Source organism: Homarus americanus, unplaced genomic scaffold, assembly GCF_018991925.1.
Source record: "Homarus americanus isolate GMGI-L3 unplaced genomic scaffold, GMGI_Hamer_2.0 scaffold41027, whole genome shotgun sequence".
Classification (NCBI taxonomy): domain Eukaryota; kingdom Metazoa; phylum Arthropoda; class Malacostraca; order Decapoda; family Nephropidae; genus Homarus; species Homarus americanus.
In genome coordinates, this window is record NW_024745073.1 from 207,501 (window position 1) to 227,500 (window position 20,000).

At 47.1% G+C, this 20,000-nt stretch overlaps 1 protein-coding gene across 2 annotated transcripts in view; it reads left to right on the forward strand.

The window, feature by feature from the left end:
• The window catches only part of LOC121878425 (polyunsaturated fatty acid 5-lipoxygenase-like), a 39,958-nt gene that overhangs the window by 223 nt on the left and 19,735 nt on the right, over nt 1-20,000 (forward strand). The window contains exon 2 of one of the 2 annotated variants that reach the window (XM_042384655.1): nt 6,278-7,325. In XM_042384655.1, the coding sequence (XP_042240589.1) occupies nt 6,278-7,325 (1,048 nt within the window). Of the gene's footprint in view, nt 1-6,277; nt 7,326-10,593; nt 11,448-20,000 lie in introns of those variants that run through there. The other variant, XM_042384657.1, reaches the window with a different exon arrangement.

Here is a 20,000-nt window from a genome sequence, read left to right on the forward strand (position 1 = left end):
GTCGTCACCTTCCTTTAAATAATTTCTATGGAATGGAAATCCGGCATCCTGTGTCAGGCGCTCATTTTATTTTAAGAAGTGCTCGTCCAAGTTTAAGTTGTTCAACACTTTAGGTCAACCAACACTCATCCTCCAGTCAACCAACACACTCATCCACCAGTCAACCAACACACTCATCCACCAGTCAACCAACACACTCAACCAACACACTCATCCACCAGTCAACCAACACACTCATCCACCAGTCAACCAACACACTCATCCACCAGTCAACCAACACACTCATCCACCAGTCAACCAACACACTTAAACACACTCATCCACTACACTCATCCACCAGTCAACCAACACACTCATCCACCAGTCAACCAACACACTCACCCACCAGTCAACCAACACACTCAACCAACACACTCATCCACCACACTCATCCACCAGTCAACCAACACACTCAACCAACACACTCATCCACCACACTCATCCACCAGTCAACCAACACAGTGAAGGTATACAATAACTACATTAAGCGGGATGTTAACCAAAGTAATGTAATGTGATGGATTAATACTCGACCTGGGTAAGGTTATGGATGTGTTGCTATGTTATGGATGTGTCGTTTATGTTATGAATGTGTTGCTATGTTATGGATGTGTCGCTATGTTATGGATGTGTCGTTAATGTTATGAATGTGTTGCTATGTTATGGATGTGTCGCTATGTTATGGATGTGTCGCTATGTTATGGATGTGTCGCTAATGTTATGGATGTGTCGTTATGTTATGGATGTGTCGTTATGTTATGGATGTGTCGTTAATGTTATGAATGTGTTGCTATGTTATGGATGTGTCGCTATGTTATGGATGTGTCGTTATGTTATGGATGTGTCGTTAATGTTATGAATGTGTTGCTATGTTATGGATGTGTCGTTATGTTATGGATGTGTCGTTATGTTATGGATGTGTCGTTTATGTTTTTGAATGTATCTGTAGAGCCATTAATCTGCTATGTGTAGTTTATGAGGTGTCCAACACGTGTATTGATAGTGACACACACACACACTACCTCCTTGACCATCGTAGGGTGGAGACCTATTCAGGCACTGCTCCTGCTACGCAGCTGCCACCCCTTGGCCAATGTTCGGCCCATTCCCCGACCCATTCTCACCACCGGGATATCAACATAATCACGTGACAATATCGTTTCGGAAAGAAGTGGGATCAGTGTTGAACAGTGATGAACAGTGTTTAAGCCAGTTGAATTCAGCACTAGACAGTACCAGTGAGAGCCGCGACCCACCAGTGAGATAAGCACCCCTGGGAACTGACCACCGTCTTCTGACCAGGCGGTGCTAATCCGTCCACCCTGGGAACAACAGAGGGCCGGCCGGCTATGCACCTGACTACGAGATAACACAACATCACCGAGCAGAGTGAGGTGCTGTGACACCACCCAACACCACACGGTGTCCCCATGACCACGTGAGGTCCTTCATATCAACACCCGAGGACGAGTTAATGTACCACGTGAACACCACACCACCCGGTGTCTCCATGACCACGTGAAGTCCTTCCTATCAACACCCGAGGACGAGTTACTACACCACGTGAACACCACACCACCTGGTGTCTCAATGACCAGCCCAGGCCCGGGCCATCAACTGTAAACTATAATAATTTGTATTTTTAATTCATGTTCCTTCTTCTTTCAGTAATGAAAGCTTTTGTTAAGCGACCCACCCACCCCATGTCTTTGTATGTAATAAGTCATTTTTGCCCAATGTATATTTTCAGCCTTCGGGCTGCAGAACTTTTTCATTAAACCGTTAATAATTATTATTATTATTATTATTATTATTATTATTATTATTATTATTATTATTATTATTATTACACACACACTAACTGATACGTGTACATGACAATATTATAATCCTATAAATTAAACAGTAAAATAAAACTAGGTATCAGGCCAAATTAGATTAGGTTATGTTAGATTAGGTTAGGAAGTTGTTCGTCGGCAGTTGGAGTGACCTAACATGTGTGAGGCAGATGATAGCGAGAAGACAAGAGCACAGCCACGACACAACAGGGTAGAGGCGGATGTGTCAGTGACGGTGCACAGGGAGGGAGGAACGGGAGAAGACAAAGGCAGGGGCAGGGGCGGGACGGGGCGGGGCGGGAAAGTGTTTAGTTTGCGGGTGGTGGGATAAGCAGGGAGAGGCAGGCAGGGTAAAGCAAGTGTTAACAAGGTGGGATGGGTACGACTAGACATGGTGTAGTAGGGTGGGGTAAGGCTAGACAGGGTGTAGTAAGGTGGGGTAAGGCTAGACAGGGTGTAGTAGGGTGGGGTAAGGCTAGACAGGGTGTAGTAGGGTGGGGTAAGGCTAGACAGGGTGTAGTAGGGTAAGGCTAGTGTAGTATGTAGACAGGGTGTAGTAGGGTGGGGTAAGGCTAGACAGGGTGTAGTAGGGTGAGGTAAGGCTAGACAGGGTGTAGTGAGGGTGAGGTAAGGCTAGGCAGGGTGTAGTGAGGGTGAGGTAAGGCTAGACAGGGGTGTAGTAGGGGTGGGGCAAGGCTAGACAGGGTTTAGTAGGGTGGGGTAAGGCTAGACAGGGTGTAGTAGGGTGGGGTAAGGCTAGACAGGGTGTAGTAAGGTGGGGTAAGGCTAGACAGGGTGTAGTAGGGTGGGGTAAGGCTAGACAGGGTGTAGTAGGGTGGGGTAAGGCTAGACAGGGTGTAGTAGGGTGGGGTAAGGCTAGACAGGGTGTAGTAGGGTGAGGTAAGGCTAGGCAGGGTGTAGTGAGGGTGAGGTAAGGCTAGACAGGGTGTAGTGAGGGTTAGAAGTGGACGAGATTATCATCACTATCCCATAAGATGACTGTCTCAATATTCTGATTAATGTTTTTTATGTGCTGGACTACGTGGCTGCTGAGCTATCGGACTTGGCTGTCTGGCGACTTAAACTATAATCATGTGTGAAATGAAAGCTTGTAACCTAACCTAACCTAACCCAATTTAACCTAACCAAACCAAATTCAACCTAACCTAACCTAAACTAACCTAACCAACAGTACGTGCAGAAGAGGTGACAATCACATCTCTTATAACCGTGAATAACTCCTAAATTACACTAAATCACTACAGGAATAAAAACAAAATCACTGGAAGTTCTTTGCACACGCATCTGTTACCTCAAAACCTGATAAATACAGTCGATAACAGTGTTTACCAATACCTGTGGTCGACTGTATCAACCGTTTCAAAAATATTTTAAAAACACTGCTCAATTAACCACATCGGCCTCAAAAGGTAAACGATTCAGTACTTATTAGAGCGTTTACCTGTACACAATACCTTTATTATCTATATGAAATTACAGATAAAAGTCGTGTCACGCCCCCTAGCGTTATGTTCTGAAACTCCTGACGAAGAACTGAGGTTAAAGTGACAGCACAAACTTAGAGTCTCAACGGGGAACGTAACCAAATATTTTTCACTAGCAGAAACGCGCTCATTCGCTAGGCCACGGTAGGACGCCACCCTCCGGGAGGCTCCACATTGTCTCACTGTTCAGTCCCCAAAACTTCTTCTTCCATCAATCGTTCATTAACGGTGCATGTAAGTTCCACCATGTTTTTCACTACAACGGTTCAGCAAAGTATATTTTTTGAGCATTAAACTGTTATTATTTTATTGTCTAATCATCACTACATATAACACCACCCATCATCACTACATATAACATCATCCATACATATAACACCACCCATCATCACTACATATAACATCATCCATACATATAACACCATCCATCATCACTACATATAACATCATCCATCATCACTTCATATAACACCATCCATCATCACTACATATAACATCATCCATCATCACTACATATAACACCATCCATCATCACTACATATAACACCATCCATCATCACTACATATAACATCATCCATACATATAACACCATCCATCATCACTACATATAACATCATCCATCATCACTACATACAACACCATCCATCATCACTACAGATCGGTAAAGTAGTTTCCGAGATTCTCGTGCGGACACACAAACACACAGACAGACTTCTTTGTTTTATATACATAGATCATGGGTTGATGTTTTTCAGAACAAAGAGTGGTATGTGTAACGCGGCTTGTTCTGTCGATGTAGAAGCTAAACCCACTGTATTAACTTGTAAGGCGATTTGACTTAATATAATCCTATTTAATTATCCTGTCTGGCTAAAAGATATTAACCTATTTCAAAACGTGTCATAGCACTATTTGGTATAACACAAATTGTATGTTAGTTTACCTGTGTGTGTCTGTGTGTGTGTCTGTGTGTTTGTGTGTGTCTGTGTGTGTCTGTGTTACTGTGTGTGTCTGTGTGTGTCTGTGTTACTGTGTGTGTCTGTGTGTGTGTCTGTGTGTGTCTGTGTTACTGTGTGTGTCTGTGTGTGTGTCTGTGTGTGTCTGTGTGTCTGTGTGTGTCTGTGTTACTGTGTGTGTCTGTGTTACTGTGTGTGTCTGTGTGTGTCTGTGTTACTGTGTGTGTCTGTGTGTGTGTCTGTGTGTGTCTGTGTTACTGTGCTGTACAACGCTGGGATCTTTCGAGAGGGAGTCGACACAGCGCCCTGCTGCCACCTGGAGGCCGCCAGATAACACGCCCGATAAAGAAACACCTGACACACACACTCAAGTCATTAGGGACCTCAAGAAATCATTAGGATCACCTGTATATTAACCTTCCAAAAGGTTAATTCAACTCCATCCTAACGCTAACCTAACCTAACTCAATCTGACCTAACCTAACCCCACAGGTAGAGTTAGGTTAGATTAGGTTGTGATCAGCAAGTGAGAGAAGCTGGAGTGCTTAATCATCGGGTACTAATCCTCAATACTAACTCAACCTAACCTAAATCAACCTGAGCTAACCTAACCTAACCTGACCTGTGATTCAAAAGGCCTTATATGCCTGACGGTGAAGGTAAGCTGTTGAGAGGTGACCGGATGACTGACTCCCCCCTCAAACATAAGTAGTCAACCCCGCCCCCCAGACCGATAACTTACATAACTGGGACGCACCGCCACTCAAGACACCCCCCCCAGGTCTCCTTTAACACACCATTAAGGTTCATTCATCAAACAAAACAAACAGGTGATATAAGCTTTTGGGTGACTATATAAGCTTCTAATCTTCCGGTGATATAAGCTTGGGGTGACTAATCTTCAGGTGATATAAGCTTGGGGTGACTAATCTTCAGGTGATATAAGCTTGGGTAACTAATCTTCAGGTGATATAAGCTACTAATCTTCAGGTGATATAAGCTTTGACTAATCTTCATATATGATATCTTCAGGTGATATAAGCTTGGGTGACTAATCTTCAGGTGATATAAGCTTGGGTGACTAATCTTCCGGTGATATAAGCAGGGGTGACTAATCTTCAGGTGATATGCAAGGTTGACTAATCTTCAGGTGATATAAGCTTGGGGTGATATAAGCTTGGGTGACTAATCTTCAGGTGATATAAGCTTGGGGTGACTAATCTTCCGGTGATAAAAGCTTGGGGTGACTCATCTTCCGGTGATATAAGCTTGGGGTGACTAATCTTCCGGTGATAAAAGCTTGGGGTGACTCATCTTCCGGTGATATAAGCTTGGGGTGACTAATCTTCCGGTGATAAAAGCTTGGGGTGACTAATTTTCACCTGATGCCATAATACCTGTGCTAACTCACTCGACACTAAAACTGACCATAAAAAACTGAGCCATTTTGTTATCAGGTGAGAAGATTAAGACACAGTTATGATAATAGTGAGTCGTATAATATGAACACTTGTGTGAGGTCTGAGTACACACACACACACACACACACACACACACACACACACACACACACCATACTCGCTAAGTTATACTAATTGCAGTAAGCTAGTTGGTTGGTAAGCCTTTGACAAACTACGTGGCTTATGCCCAGGTGTGTTCCAATCACCTGAACATTAGCCCCCCAGCTTATTTCACTTGATTAAACACCCTAACGCTACCTTGGTGACGGGGGGGAGGTTATGTTAACATGAAGGTGAAATAGTCAGGGGTGCCTAATCTTCAGATGATCCTATATATATATATATATATACCTAGATCACGCGCACCTACAGTGATTTACTTGCATATATATATATATAATATTAAGTATATTCAGTAACTAATATTAAAAATTTCAAACTGCTGTATAGTTTGTTTTATAGTTCATTATTGTTTCAGGAGTGGAGGAGCGTGGCAGAGGACGGTGGGTGACGGCGCCCGGTGGGTGACGGGTGGTTACAACGTAACTAAAACACACACTACCGGGGCTTATCTTCCTGGAGTTCACAGAGGCCATGATCGCGTATCTTCTGATGATAAGTTAAGTTACGCCACTCGGGACAGCCAGGTGAGAATCATTAGCGGCTCTCACCCCCACACCAGCAACACACTCGACTCTTGTGCTCAACACACCTCTTGGTCCAGGACACACCAGGCCTTCCACTGTAAGGCAGCATCACTGGTTACTGATGAGCCTGGGAGACTTGGTCTCTGTTTACTGAGGATCCAACCTAGTCAACTGACTCAACACAGACAGTCCCTGATAGCAATATCAAAAAGATTGTTCAGCAAAACTGAAAATATTTCATCCACAGAAAACATTTCCAAACAACTTCCTGCCCAAAGGGAACAAGCGAGTTACTGTGAGAGTGACGAGCCTCCGTCAGATAGCAACATGAAGAAGGCCTTCCAGCTAATGGTGAAGACAGGTGACCAGGAGGGAGCCGGGACAGACGCTAATGTGTACGTGGAGTTGGAAGATGAGGCGGGCTTGGTCACTCCGCGCGTCAAGCTCGACAAGATTTTTTACAATGATCTAGAACGCTCCAAGAGAGACACCTACGATGTGGAATGTCCCGAAAACTTCGGCAAGGTGGTGAGCTTGAGGGTCACCCGAGACACCAAGGGCCTCGCCGACAACTGGTTCTGTGACTATATCCACGTCAACGATAATCGTACGCCCAAGAAAGTCTCCATGCAGCAGATCACTAAGTCCGTGCGGAACTTTTTAGGGTCAAATTACCTGAAGGAAAGCAAGTCGAAGGAGAAGATTGTGTACTTCTTCCCCATACACCGCTGGATCGCCCCCAAGCATGAGTACTTCTTCCACGAGTACGCGGTGTGTCTGCCTCAAGACGACCCCTGTCTGGGGCCCAGGAAGAGTAACTTGGAGAGCAAACGTAACTCCTACAATTTCATCGTACATAAGCCTGGATTGGTCGCTCAGGTGAGTACTGTACTGCATTCTTTTATGAAAACGCATAACCATGTACTGTTCACGTGAACATTACCATTCCCAGCTTATTTTACCTGATGCTTAAACACCCTAACGCTATCTTGGGGGTTAGGTTAGGTTACCGTTAAGGGTGCTTCATCATTAGGTACAACAAGCAGGGAGTGGTATTCTATAACTGACTCAGGTTTTTACCATACGGACGAAAATTGAGCTTCTTACTTTATTACATTCCAAGACAAATTATTTATGCACCACGAAATTAATGGGAAAAATCAAGAGGACCAGATGATGACCGACACATCTTGTGAGGGAGACGGCCAGGCGATAATGAGTTCACCTGGTGCTACACTCCCACTATTTCATGACAGGTCCTGGTAACGCCCTCATCCCCCTTACCTGCCACCTCTCCCTGCACCAACTCTCTCCCTTACCTGCCCACCAACTCTCTCCCTTACCTGCCCACCAACTCTCTCCCCTGCCCACCAACTCTCTCCTTACCTGCCCACCACTCTCCCACTGCTCTCTCTCCCACTGACAGCCCACCAATCTGCCTGGTGCCCTTACCTGCTCCCTTTGCCACCTCTCCTGCCTTCTCCACCTACTCTCTCCCTTACCAACTCTCTCCCTTACCTCCTCCCTGTCTCTCTCTCCCTCTCCTTCCCAACTCTCTCCCTTACCTGCCACCTCTCCTCCTGCTCTCTCCTTACCTGCCACCTCTCCCTTCACCAACTCTCCACTACCTCTCCCCTCTCTCTCCTTACCTGCCACCTCTCCTGCACCAACTCTCCTTACCTGCCACCTCTCCTGCACCAACTCTCTCCTTACCTGCCACCTCTCCCTTCCCACCTTACCTGCCACCTCTCCCTGCTGCCACCTCTCCCTTCTCTCCCTTACCTCCACCTCCCTTCACCTCCTCTCCCTTACCCTGCACTCCTCCTGCAACTCTCTCCTTACCTACCACTCTCCCTGCACCAACTCTCTCCTTGCCTCCCTTACCACCACCTCTCCCCTCAACTCTCCCTTACCTGCCACCTCTCCCTGCACCAACTCTCTCCCTTACCTGCCACCTCTCCTGCACCAACTCTCTCCCTTACCTCTCCCTGCACCAATCCTCTCTCCCTTACCTACCACTCTCCCCTGCACCAACTCTCTCCTTCACCAACCCCTGCCACCTCTCCCTTCACCAACTCTCTCCCTTCCTGCCACTCTCCCTGCACCAACTCTCTCCTTCTCCCCTTCTCCCCTCTCTCTCCTTACCTACCACCTCCTGCCACCTCTCCCTGCACCAACTCTCTCCCTTACCTGCCACCTCTCCCTGCACCAACTCTCTCCCTTACCTACCACCACCTCCCTTCACCAACTCTCTCCCTTACCTGCCACCTCTCCCTGCACCAACTCTCTCCCTTACCTACCACCTCTCCCTGCACCAACTCTCTCCCTTACTTGCCACCTCTCCCTGCACCAACTCTCTCCCTTACTTGCCACCTCTCCCTGTACCAACTCTCTCTCTCTCTCTCTCCCTTACCTGAGTCATTATACGGATTAACTACCTGAAGAAACGCCTACCTAGCCTATTTCACCCCATGATTAAACACTAACCTAACACTAACTTAACACTAACCTAAAGCAACTCTAACACTAACCTACCTAACAAGATAATCAGATAGCGATAAGATAGTTTAATCAACGGGTGAAATAAGCTTCGGGTGTCTAATCTTCAAGTGATCCCTTCATACAATTCCTCCTGGTGCCACTACCCATGAGCCTGTCTCTGTGTGGTGCATGGACTCTTCCTCCTTCCCTGTTGGCAGCTGTTATCGCTTGGGGACAGGATGCAAGAGGGTGCCCAATAAACTAGCCCCTGCGCGTTGTAACTGTGAGATGTGTGTCGCCATTATCGTGATGTGAGGAACACGTAGACTTGTAGGACCGTCGTCTGTCCAACCAACTCAAACGTCACGCGAGAACACCACTTTACTGTATACCTGAGAAACTAACACCCAAACACTCCAGCATGTAACAAGACTATGCTATAAACACAAGAACGATTAAGAAAATAAACGCCTTATCCACCGTAAACTGAAAATGGACGACATATCGACGTTTTAAGTATATTATCTTAGGACTCGGTAAACATAGCTCAAATTCTTTCCTTGTTCCTGCCCATCCACCTCCCCCCTCACCCCTCCAGCCCCCAAGAGGATAGGACCTGACGTTCCCTTCTTCTTCTCCTCCTCCTCAAACACTCGTCATCCCTAACAGGAAATGTATGAGGAGAATCTTCTTACATAATGTTTTCCCCGACTATGTGAAATAAAACCCACACCTTTCTTCTCCCACGTTCTACACTCCTACACTCTCCTCTACCGTCACACACCCACACACTACACTCTCCTCTACCGTCACATACTACACTTTCCTCTACCGTCACACACCCACATACTACACTCTCCTCTACCGTCCACATACACACACTCTTCCTCTACCGTCACACACCACACACACTACACTCTCCCTCTGTACATCACACACACCTCTACCGTCACACACCACACACTACACTCTCCTCTACTGTCACACACCCACACACTACACTCCCCTCTACCGTCACAAACCCACACACTACACTCTCCTCTACCGTCACACACCCACACACTACACTCTCCTCTACCGTCACACACCCACACACTACACTCCCCTCTACCGTCACAAACCCACACACTACACTCTCCTCTACCGTCACACACCCACACACTACACTCTCCTCTACCGTCACACACAGATAATGTTCAAGTGTGGCATCACTAGTATGAACAGATAACAGTACTATATCAATTTAGACAAGGAAAAGGGAAATACTAAAGTAATAATAATAATAAACAAAATTGTTATACAAGCTTGAAACTGTTTGACACATACCTAGTATATAGACAACACAGGTATACTGAGTACGGTACACGGACCGTACAGGTACAGTACACAAGGTACCTGAGTGATTGTGGTAATGACATCCCCGGCGACGCAGCAGCTTCACCGTACCTAGAGAGTGCGGGTATACAACAATAGTAAGCCTTGAGGTAATTTGTTCTAGGATAACTAATCAAGCCATCGGTGAAGGGGGGGTCATAAGTAGTGTTCCAGGACTTTAGGGTATGGATAACGCCGTCATAATAAGGGCCGGAAGTGCTGCGCTTGGCAGGAGACTGCGCCAAGCGTGGGACACTGCCAGGGCGGGCTACCACCACCGTGCCACCAGCCCACCACCAGTATCGCGTTCTCTCTCAGCTCGGTCACAAGGGTCCATCCTAGCTCCTCCCGCCACTACAGCCACGACCACCAAGCCGCTTACACCGCGTCACTGCTCTTACTTTGGAGCTTCTATTACCTGTTCCTTGTATCCTGCAGCTGTTGTTCTCCCTCACTGGCTTAATTCCTCACAATTCGACTTAAAATACAAAATACCAGTATCACAACAGCGGGTACATTAAACGTTTCAACTGCGGTCGTGGAACTTAATCAAGTTCTGAGTGGTAGCTTCACAACCTAGTCGTTTTCAAGGCGAAGAAAACTCATCCGATTTGGGCAGGGAAAATGATCAAGAGTCCTTTTCTTAAACGTCGTGACAAAAACCACAACAATGAGAAGGACGACGTGGAGATCAAGGTGGTGACTGGTGACCGTCGCGGGGCCGGCACAGACTCCAAGGTGTTCATCATCTTGCACGACTCAAACGGCCGCTCCTCCCCCCAGCTACGACTCAATAACCGCATGACAACAAACTGCCGAGGCCAGAGCTGCACCTTCAACAGGAATTCCGGCATCCCTGACCTCACCAACGTCAGTAGAATCGAATTCTGGATTGAAAAGTTTGGCTTGGGAGCTGGCTGGTTCGTGGATCGTATCTGCGTAAAGTTGTTATCGACGGAGAAGTCCTGGGTGTTCCCAGTGTTGAAATGGGTGAAGCCTTCAAAAGAGCACATCGTCCTCACCGTCAACGACTGCCTCCTGCCCCAGCACACACCCATGGACCTGAGAGCACAGCGCATGACTGACCTGGGCTTCAAGAAAGCCATCTACCGCTTCAAGCAGAACGTTCCCCATGGTCCCGCCCAGGTAAGTGAACACACACACACACACAGTACAGTCAAATAAACAAAATAGTTAACTGGAAACGTAAGACTCGGCATGAATATTAAACTGAGGCGCCCGGTGCCTGGTGTACTGTACTTCAAGGTCAAGTGTCTCCCAGACCCACCACACACACTACATATTCTCCCATGTAGTGTAGACATGATCACCATAGTGAGTGAATGAGTCGCTCGATAAGACAGTGTGGAGTGGGAGAAGTGCCAAAGTGTTGACAGTGGTGCCAGGTGCCTGAATTACACGCTGCTGTGTTGCCAAGTCTCTGCCGTGTACTGTTTGGCCGCACTACCTACACTAACATGTGCAGAGACCTCCTCCTCCTACAGGTCTCCCCCACCATCACCTCCTCCAGGACCCAATATCCCTTTCCTCTGCTGCAGTGATGTGATGCTTGACCTGACCAACAAGGCTCCCCAGGTCACGCCCCCCTCCCTCCCCGTGTTCTTCGTGACACATTAACACAGGTTACATCCCCTGCTTCTAATATCAATAAATAAACACATATTTATTAACTAACTTTCATCAACGTATACTAGTGATACAAATTAACAAAAATATATATTAATAATTATAACAGTATCAGCGACAAGTGATAAAAATAATAATAAAAACAACACTAATTTAATAAGATTAATAAAAAAAACATTACTACACTATGAATGGAGCAAGTTACCAAATGCCGTTAAGTCGTCGTGTGTGTTGTGTGTGTGTGTGTGTGTGTGCGTGCGTGCGAGACCGTAAGATTTCCCTTAATTCAGGGTATGGGTTATTGCAGTACTGTATTATTGCAATATTAACAGTAGGTTAGATGATAAATAACATGAGTAGAAAGAGAGAGAGAAAGAGTTCACACACACACACACACACACACACACACACACACTACACACACACACACACACACACACACACACCACTACACCACTACACTCACCACCCAGCCATCTCTCCCCGCTTTCTGGGCCTTCCCACCAGAGACCACTGACCTTGATCTTACACCAGCGACCCTCTCTCCACCATTCCTACTGACGCAGATACTGTACTTACTTCACCTCGCGTAACTATATGGCCGGCCACCACAGACTCTTTCCTCTATACGTATAAGAAAGACAAACATGAACGCCTTCCTTCCTATTGGACGCTGTAATGCTTCTGTGATTCGTCATATACAGGATGTAAGAGAATGCCCAATAAACTAGACCCCGTGAAACAAAACAAAAATCTGAAGAAAAATCAGACGCAATGAGAGAGAGAGAGAGAGACTCCTTCCTCGCTACTACTGACGCAGGAGGAAAGACTCGTTCACCAGTCACCCTCTCCAAGGCTCCCCCAAGGCCATAAATTATCCCACATTAAGAAATAATTATCTTCACTCTGACGGTGTGTGTGTTGGTCAAAATCATCAGAAAAAAAACCTAACCCCTAACCTAACTTCTAACCTAAATATAAACAAACCTAACCTATCTTTGAGAAACATTAATATGTAAAATATATATACAGTAAACATGAAGGTGGGACGGGATGTCCAACTTTACAATTTATCTGAGGAAATTTTGCCCAAGGGATTTTGTCCAAGAGGGATTTTGTCCAAGAGGGATTTTGCCCAAGAGGGATTTTGTCAGGGATTTTGTCCAAGAGGGATTTTGCCCAAGAGGGATTTTGTCCAGGGAGGTTTTGACCGGGACTTGTCTGGTACTGCACTAAGTTTACACCAGAGCCGTACAACACACCAAGACGCCGACAGCGACATTATGTACACACAACAGCACTTATTATGACGATAGTTTCTACCAACTAACTGCTCAATCACCGTCATTACTATACAATTCGAGGTTTATGTGACGTCAGTGTACGGAGGAGGGGGGACCACGTGAAGACTTGGCACCCTAACTTATTTAACCGCCACGATGAAACACCCTAATGCTAGCTTAATTTAACCTAACATAAACTAACCTACCCTAACCCAGCCTAATTTAACCTAACCCAACATAACGCAAGCTACCCTAACCTAACATAACCTAACCTCCCTAATTTAACCTAACCTAACCTACCTTAACGTCTAACCCAGTTCACACCACCCAACACTGGCTGACGTCACGAAGGTAATCCCCGGTGCCTGACTCACGTACGGTAGAAACCTGGGAAAGACGGGGAAGTGTGAAGGAAGGGTCGGTGTCCGTCTGTCTGTCTTGTGTGTCTGACTGCGAATGTTTCTGTCTGTCTGTCAATGTGTCTGCTTATCTCTCTATCTGTCTGTCTGTCTGTCTAATATAAACACACATAGTCAAGTCTAGTGGCTTTACGACACTCAACTAGACAGGAAGATTTGGTGCAAGACAGAAGAACTGGGGAGAGACGGAGAGAGAGAGAGAAAGGGGAAAGGATGGAGGGAAAGGATGGAGGAGGAGGAGGAAGGATGGAGGAGGGGAAGAGCTAGAAAGCCCCCCTCTTTTCTAGGGTGACTGGGGAGGAAAAGAGGGGGAGGAAGAGGGGAGAGATGGAGAGGATTGTGAGGGGTAGGGGGTACATTACGGGTCAATTAGCCATGAATCATAACAGCTGGTGACTTTCAGTAGGATATAACGTTGCCAAGATCCGGTGAAGGAGGAGGAGGAATGCGTGGTCTTTATCTCTCTCTCTCTTTCACTCCTTTCTCTCTCTCTTGGACACAATCTTCCCATTCATACATTATAATAATCTCTCTCTCTCTCTCTCTCTCTCTCTCTCTCTCTCTCACACACACCGTTTTAATGCCTTTTATCAATACTTATTTCTCTTATACCAGTTTTATTATTATTATTATTTTTGTTTCCCATTCTGCTTCTACCTTAAACCCTTTGCTATATCGGGGGCGTAGGGATTAAGTCTTACACATGACTGACTGACACACACACACACACACACACACACACACACACACAAACGCGCGCGCCTCTTCGGAATTTTCCTGTACAAGACACATGGTCGATCAGTTCTAAGAAAGGCCCTGAAGTGTAGTTCGTTTCTGCATCGCCGCTTGTCTGAGAGGCCGAATTTGAGTGGCTGAGCTGAGAGTAATTCCCTGGTAATGGTAGTGTGGCTGTGGTGTTTGGTGTGGTTGTGGTGGTGTTTGGTGTGGTGTGGTGGTGTGGTTGTGGTGGTGTTTGGTGTGGTGGTGGTGGTGTGATGGTGTTTGGTGTGGTTGTGGTGGTGTTTGGTGTGGTTGTGGTGTTTGGTGTGGTTGTGGTGGTGTGTTGTGGTGGTGTTTGGTGTGGTTGTGGTGGTGTGATGGTGTTTGGTGTGGTTGTGTGGTGTTTGTGTGGTTGTGGTGGTGTTTGGTGTGGTTGTGGTGGTGTTTGGTGTGGTTGTGGTGGTGTTTGGTGTGGTGGTGTTTGGTGTGGTTGTGGTGGTGTTGATGTGGTTGTGGTGGTGTTTTGGTGTGGTTGTGTTGTGTTGGTGTGGTTGTATGGTTGGGGTGGTGTTTGGTGTGGTTGTGGTGGTGTTTGGTGTGGTTGTGGTGGTGTTTGGTGTGGTTGTGTGGTTGTGTTGGTGTGGTTGTATGGTTGTGGTGGTGTTTGGTGTGGTTGTGTTGGTGTTTGGTGTGGTTGTGTGGTTGTGTTGGTGTGGTTGTATGGTTGTGGTGGTGTTTGGTGTGGTTGTGTTGGTGTGGTTATATGGTTGTGGTGGTGTTTGGTGTGGTTGTGTTGGTGTGGTTATATGGTTGTGGTGGTGTTGATGTGGTTGTGGTGGTGTTTGGTTGTTTGTGGTTGTGTTGGTGTGTTTGTATGGTTGTGGTGGTGTTTGGTGTGGTTGTGGTGGTGTTTGGTGTGGTTGTGGTGGTGTTTGGTGTGGTTGTGTGGTTGTGTTGGTGTGGTTGTATGGTTGTGGTGGTGTTTGGTGTGGTTGTGTTGGTGTTTGGTGTGGTTGTGTGGTTGTGTTGGTGTGGTTGTATGGTTGTGGTGGTGTTTGGTGTGGTTGTGTTGGTGTGGTTATATGGTTGTGTTGTGGTGTTTGGTGTGGTTGTGTTGGTGTTTGGTGTGGTTGTGGTGGTGTTTGGTGTGGTTGTGGTGGTGTTTGGTGTGGTTGTGGTGGTGTTTGGTGTGGTTGTGGTGGTGTTGATGTGGGACATATGACTGGGTGTGTGGGTGTTTTGTATACAGTATATGTGTGTGTTTTGCGTGTATATATGCGTGTGTGTGAGAGAGCGAGTGTGTGAGCGGTAAGTGCTTGAGTGAGTGCATGTTGACAACCCCTCAGCTAACAACAGACTTAACATGTGGTAGATTAACAGAGATAACGAGATCCCTTGTCCAACTGCGTCACGTCAACCACCTCCTTACAACACTTGAGACTCCTGCTGGTGATGACTATTGGATGGTAAAGCTGACAGCCTCTCACACCACACCTCCAGGAGCACCACCACTTCACCCCCCCCGCAGCTGCGATACGAGTCAAAGTCACCACCGCACCCCGACAACATTCCAGGAAGTGCGTTCGTTATGACTTGAAGGAGACGTGATCCAGTGAGCTCGAGTAACCCGCCCAGGCCCCTGTGAACAAGAATCTCCTCGCTCATGACCTCACTAGTACTAGAACTCATACGCAAGGGAAATATTTTTTGTTTTACACGAGTGTTATATATATATTTAATACGTGTGAGACCACACCTGGATTACACAGTTCAGTTCTGGTCACCGTATTACAGGATGGATATAGAATCATTGGAAAGAATTCAGAGGAGAATGACAAGACTAATCCCGGGCATTAGGAACTTTGAGTATAGAGACACGTTAAAGCATCTTAATTTACACTCCTCGAGAGACGTAGAGCGAGGGCGACCTGATAGAGGTGTTTAAGGGAAGTCAGGCTAAACAAAGGGACATTACAAAGGTACTCAAACTATCCAACCAGGAGCGAACTCGTAACAATGGTTTTAAATTAGACAAATTAGATTTAGGCGTGAAATAGGTAAACACTGGTTTGGAACAGAGTAGTGGATGAATGGAACAAGTTACCAATATCATCATTAACTCGAATACGCTGAATAGCTTCAAACATAGGTTGATGTTATATGAGCAATAGGGGCTGTGTAAACGGACTGCCCAGTATGGGCTAATAGGCCCGCTGCAGTTTCCTCCATTCTTATGTTCTTATAACAGCCACCGTAATCACTACCATCACACACACACACACACACACACACACACACACACACACACACACACACAACACAGCCCGTCCTCACTACTATGCCACGTCACGCCACCACCACGCTACGGCCGGAAGACAGTGTTTCAGGTGGCCTTGGCTGAGCTGAGACGGGGGGTCCTGATAACCACAAGCATAGCCCAGCCCCAGACTCACTGAAATCCTCTTGCGTCACCAACACCACACGCTACACCCGGCACGTACTTCACACACCACACCACACTATACCATTAGCACCACACTACGCCACACAGCAAACACTACAGTATTAGCACCACTACCACACCATACTAGATGTACACAGATACACACATTATACATTCGAATAATTCACAATCAGGTAAAATAATCTAATGGCAGGGAAGGGGGTTGATCAGGGAAGACAGCCACTGCCTTTGAAAATATGTAAAATCTTTCTCGATGATTCCTAAAGACGGCCACACCTACAGCACAGTCGTCTGAATCATGTGACAGTACAACCAGAGAGAGGGTGAGGCTGTTTGACTTAGAAATAACCAAAGTTTGACCATACAAGCTGGGTGCCTGGGTGACCGCGCGCACATACACACAGGACCCCCCCACCTACCTGTCGCCACACATTTTCTTTTAATTAATAGTTTTCACAGCTCACTAACCATCCTGTTGGTCGGTCCGTCTAGTGTTAGTACATGAAGCCCGAGTGTGGGAAACCTGTCATGTTTGGTAGTGAGGTACACTAGATAACACCCTTCTCATGTTTGTCCGGGCCGAGCGGAGATAAGAGAGAGAGAGAGAGAGAGAGAAAAAAAAAAAAAAAAAAGAGAGAGAGAGAGAGAGAGAGAGATGTATGTATGTGACTCAGACAAGAAAGTATTTCCCCGTGTATATTTTAAAACTCCTCGTGTAGAAAGAGAATCTCAGAATGACTACTGTGGTTATTTTAAGACGACTCTGACGCCCAGCGCTTATTTCAATTTCCTGAACAGTAAAAAGTGCGTTGCATCATGGATCCCGGCATTGTCGTGGGCGGGGAGGAAGGGAGGATTGGGGACAGCTGGAGGGGTGGGGGTGGGCTAGGTGGGTGGGTGGGGTGGGCTGGGGTGGGGTTGGGTGGGGTGGGGTGGGGTGGGGTGGGGTGAGGCAAGGTGGGGTGGAAAGTGAGTTCAACCTTCTGGTCAACAGCTGGTGGTGAATGATAGGTCAGAGATGGCCTTACCCTTATAGTGTTCAGCAGAGGGGCCCTCTTACACCTTTATGGTCGGGAAAGGGCCCCATACCCTTAGTGGTAAGGAAGGGGCAAAGGTCATCGAAGAGGGCCCAGATGTTGTCAGGAGGGCCCAGATGTTGTCGGGAGAGGGCCCAGGGTCGTTGGGAGGAGAGGCCCAGATGTTGTTGTCGAGAAGGGCCCAGATGTTGTCGCAGAGGCCAGATGTCGCGGGGCCCAGATGTTGTCGCAAGAGGGCCCAGATGTTGTCGGGAGAGGGCCCAGATGTTGTCGCGGAGGGCCCAGATGTTGTCGCGAGAGGGCAGATGTTGTCAGAGGGCCCAGAGGTCGTTGGGAGAGTGCCCAGATGTTGTCGCGAGAGGGCCCAGATGTTGTCGCGAGAGGGCCCAGATGTTGTCCCGAGGGGCCCAGATGTTGTTGTCGCGAGAGGCCCAGATGTTGTCGCGAGAGGGCCCAGATGTTGTCGCGAGAGGGCCCAGAGGTCGTCGGGAGGGAGCCCTACGGACACAAATCAAAGATAAATATAAACCTTGGGACAAAATATGAAAAACAAAACAGAAAACAATACGGTTAGGTTAAACTGTCTACAACAATGCACCCCGTATAGGCTGTAACACACACACACCGTCTGGCTCAAGCTGCACCTCACCATTTTTCCTGTTCCTCCTCCCAGCGCCAGAGAAGCTTCTAGTAGTTCATCGAGACCGTGGTGTGTGTGTGTGTGTTAAACCAATGTCAACTTGTATGACGATTTTACTGACACATACCACCACCCACACATACCACCACCCACACACATACCAACCCCACATACCATACACACATACCACCACCCACATACCACCCCACATACCAACGCCCACACGCCCACACACCTACCCACACACCACCCACATACCACCACCCACCACCCACATACCACACCCCAACACCACCACACACATACCACCACCCACACATGAGGCTACTGGATTGCCTAGACGTAATTTGAGTCCGACAGTCTGCTATAATGACGTCACACCTCACGCCTCGCCCTGAAGGATCGTCTGTCACACTGTTGATGAATGCTGGAGCACAAGATTACCCCCCCAAGCATAACAGCATCTATGTGTGAATAACCTAACCTAATGTAACCAAGAAAGGAGAAAATAACATCACCCTGTCCCTATATCAAAAACGACCTTCAACACTCAGCTGTTGACTTTGGTGGCGACTCAAATTTACCTGTGGCTGCTGGCTGTCACCCCCTCCCCATCTTGGTTACTGAGACACGATCTTTTGGCAGCAAACCGGTTTACCCAGATGGTGTAACCTCTTGAACAATACAAATAAATGTGGAACTGTGAGTGTGTACAGGAAGAGAAAGGGAAGGAAAGAAGAGAGGCATAGGAGGAGGAAGAGAGAGGGAGGGAAGGAGGGGGGTGGAGAGTGTGACAGTATCAATAATAACAACCACTTTAACCTAACCTAACCCAACCAGGCGGTAAACATAAAGGAAACACAAACCTAGCAAAAAAATTAATTAAAATTCCCTCGGTCATTTATGCATAATATAGTAGGGTTCTGGTGTGCATGAGGACCCAACCCACAGCGGCCTGGGGACGGGATGACCTTGACAGGTCTGGCCTCTCTCTCTCTCTCTCTCTCCTTCAGTTACTCTATTCTCTCTCTATATCACTAGTTCTACTATCCTTCCCTGCCCTTTCTTTCTCCTTCACCGTTTCCTCTTCCTCTCTCCCCTCCTCTTCCCTCTCCCCTCCTCTTCCCTCTCCCCTCCTCTTCCCTCTCCCCCTTCTCTTCCTCTCCCCCCTCCTCCCTTGCATCGTGTTGTTTTACCTCCTCCTCCCCTCAACCCCAGTGTGTGTGTATAAGTTATGTTACAGTCGCCTCATTACTCAACTCTAATGTAAACACTTCCTCCTTTTAACATGAGAGAGAGAGAGAGAGAGAGAGAGAGAGAGAGAGTGTGTGTGTGTGTGTGTGTGTGTGTGTGTGTGTGTGTGTGTGTGTGTGTGTGTTGTAGGTTGCCTGTCACCACAGTACACTTACACAATGTACATATTTGTCTCAGCCCCACACACACACCACCTTGCCCAAAAACTGAAGACGAATGAAACGGAAAAATGTGA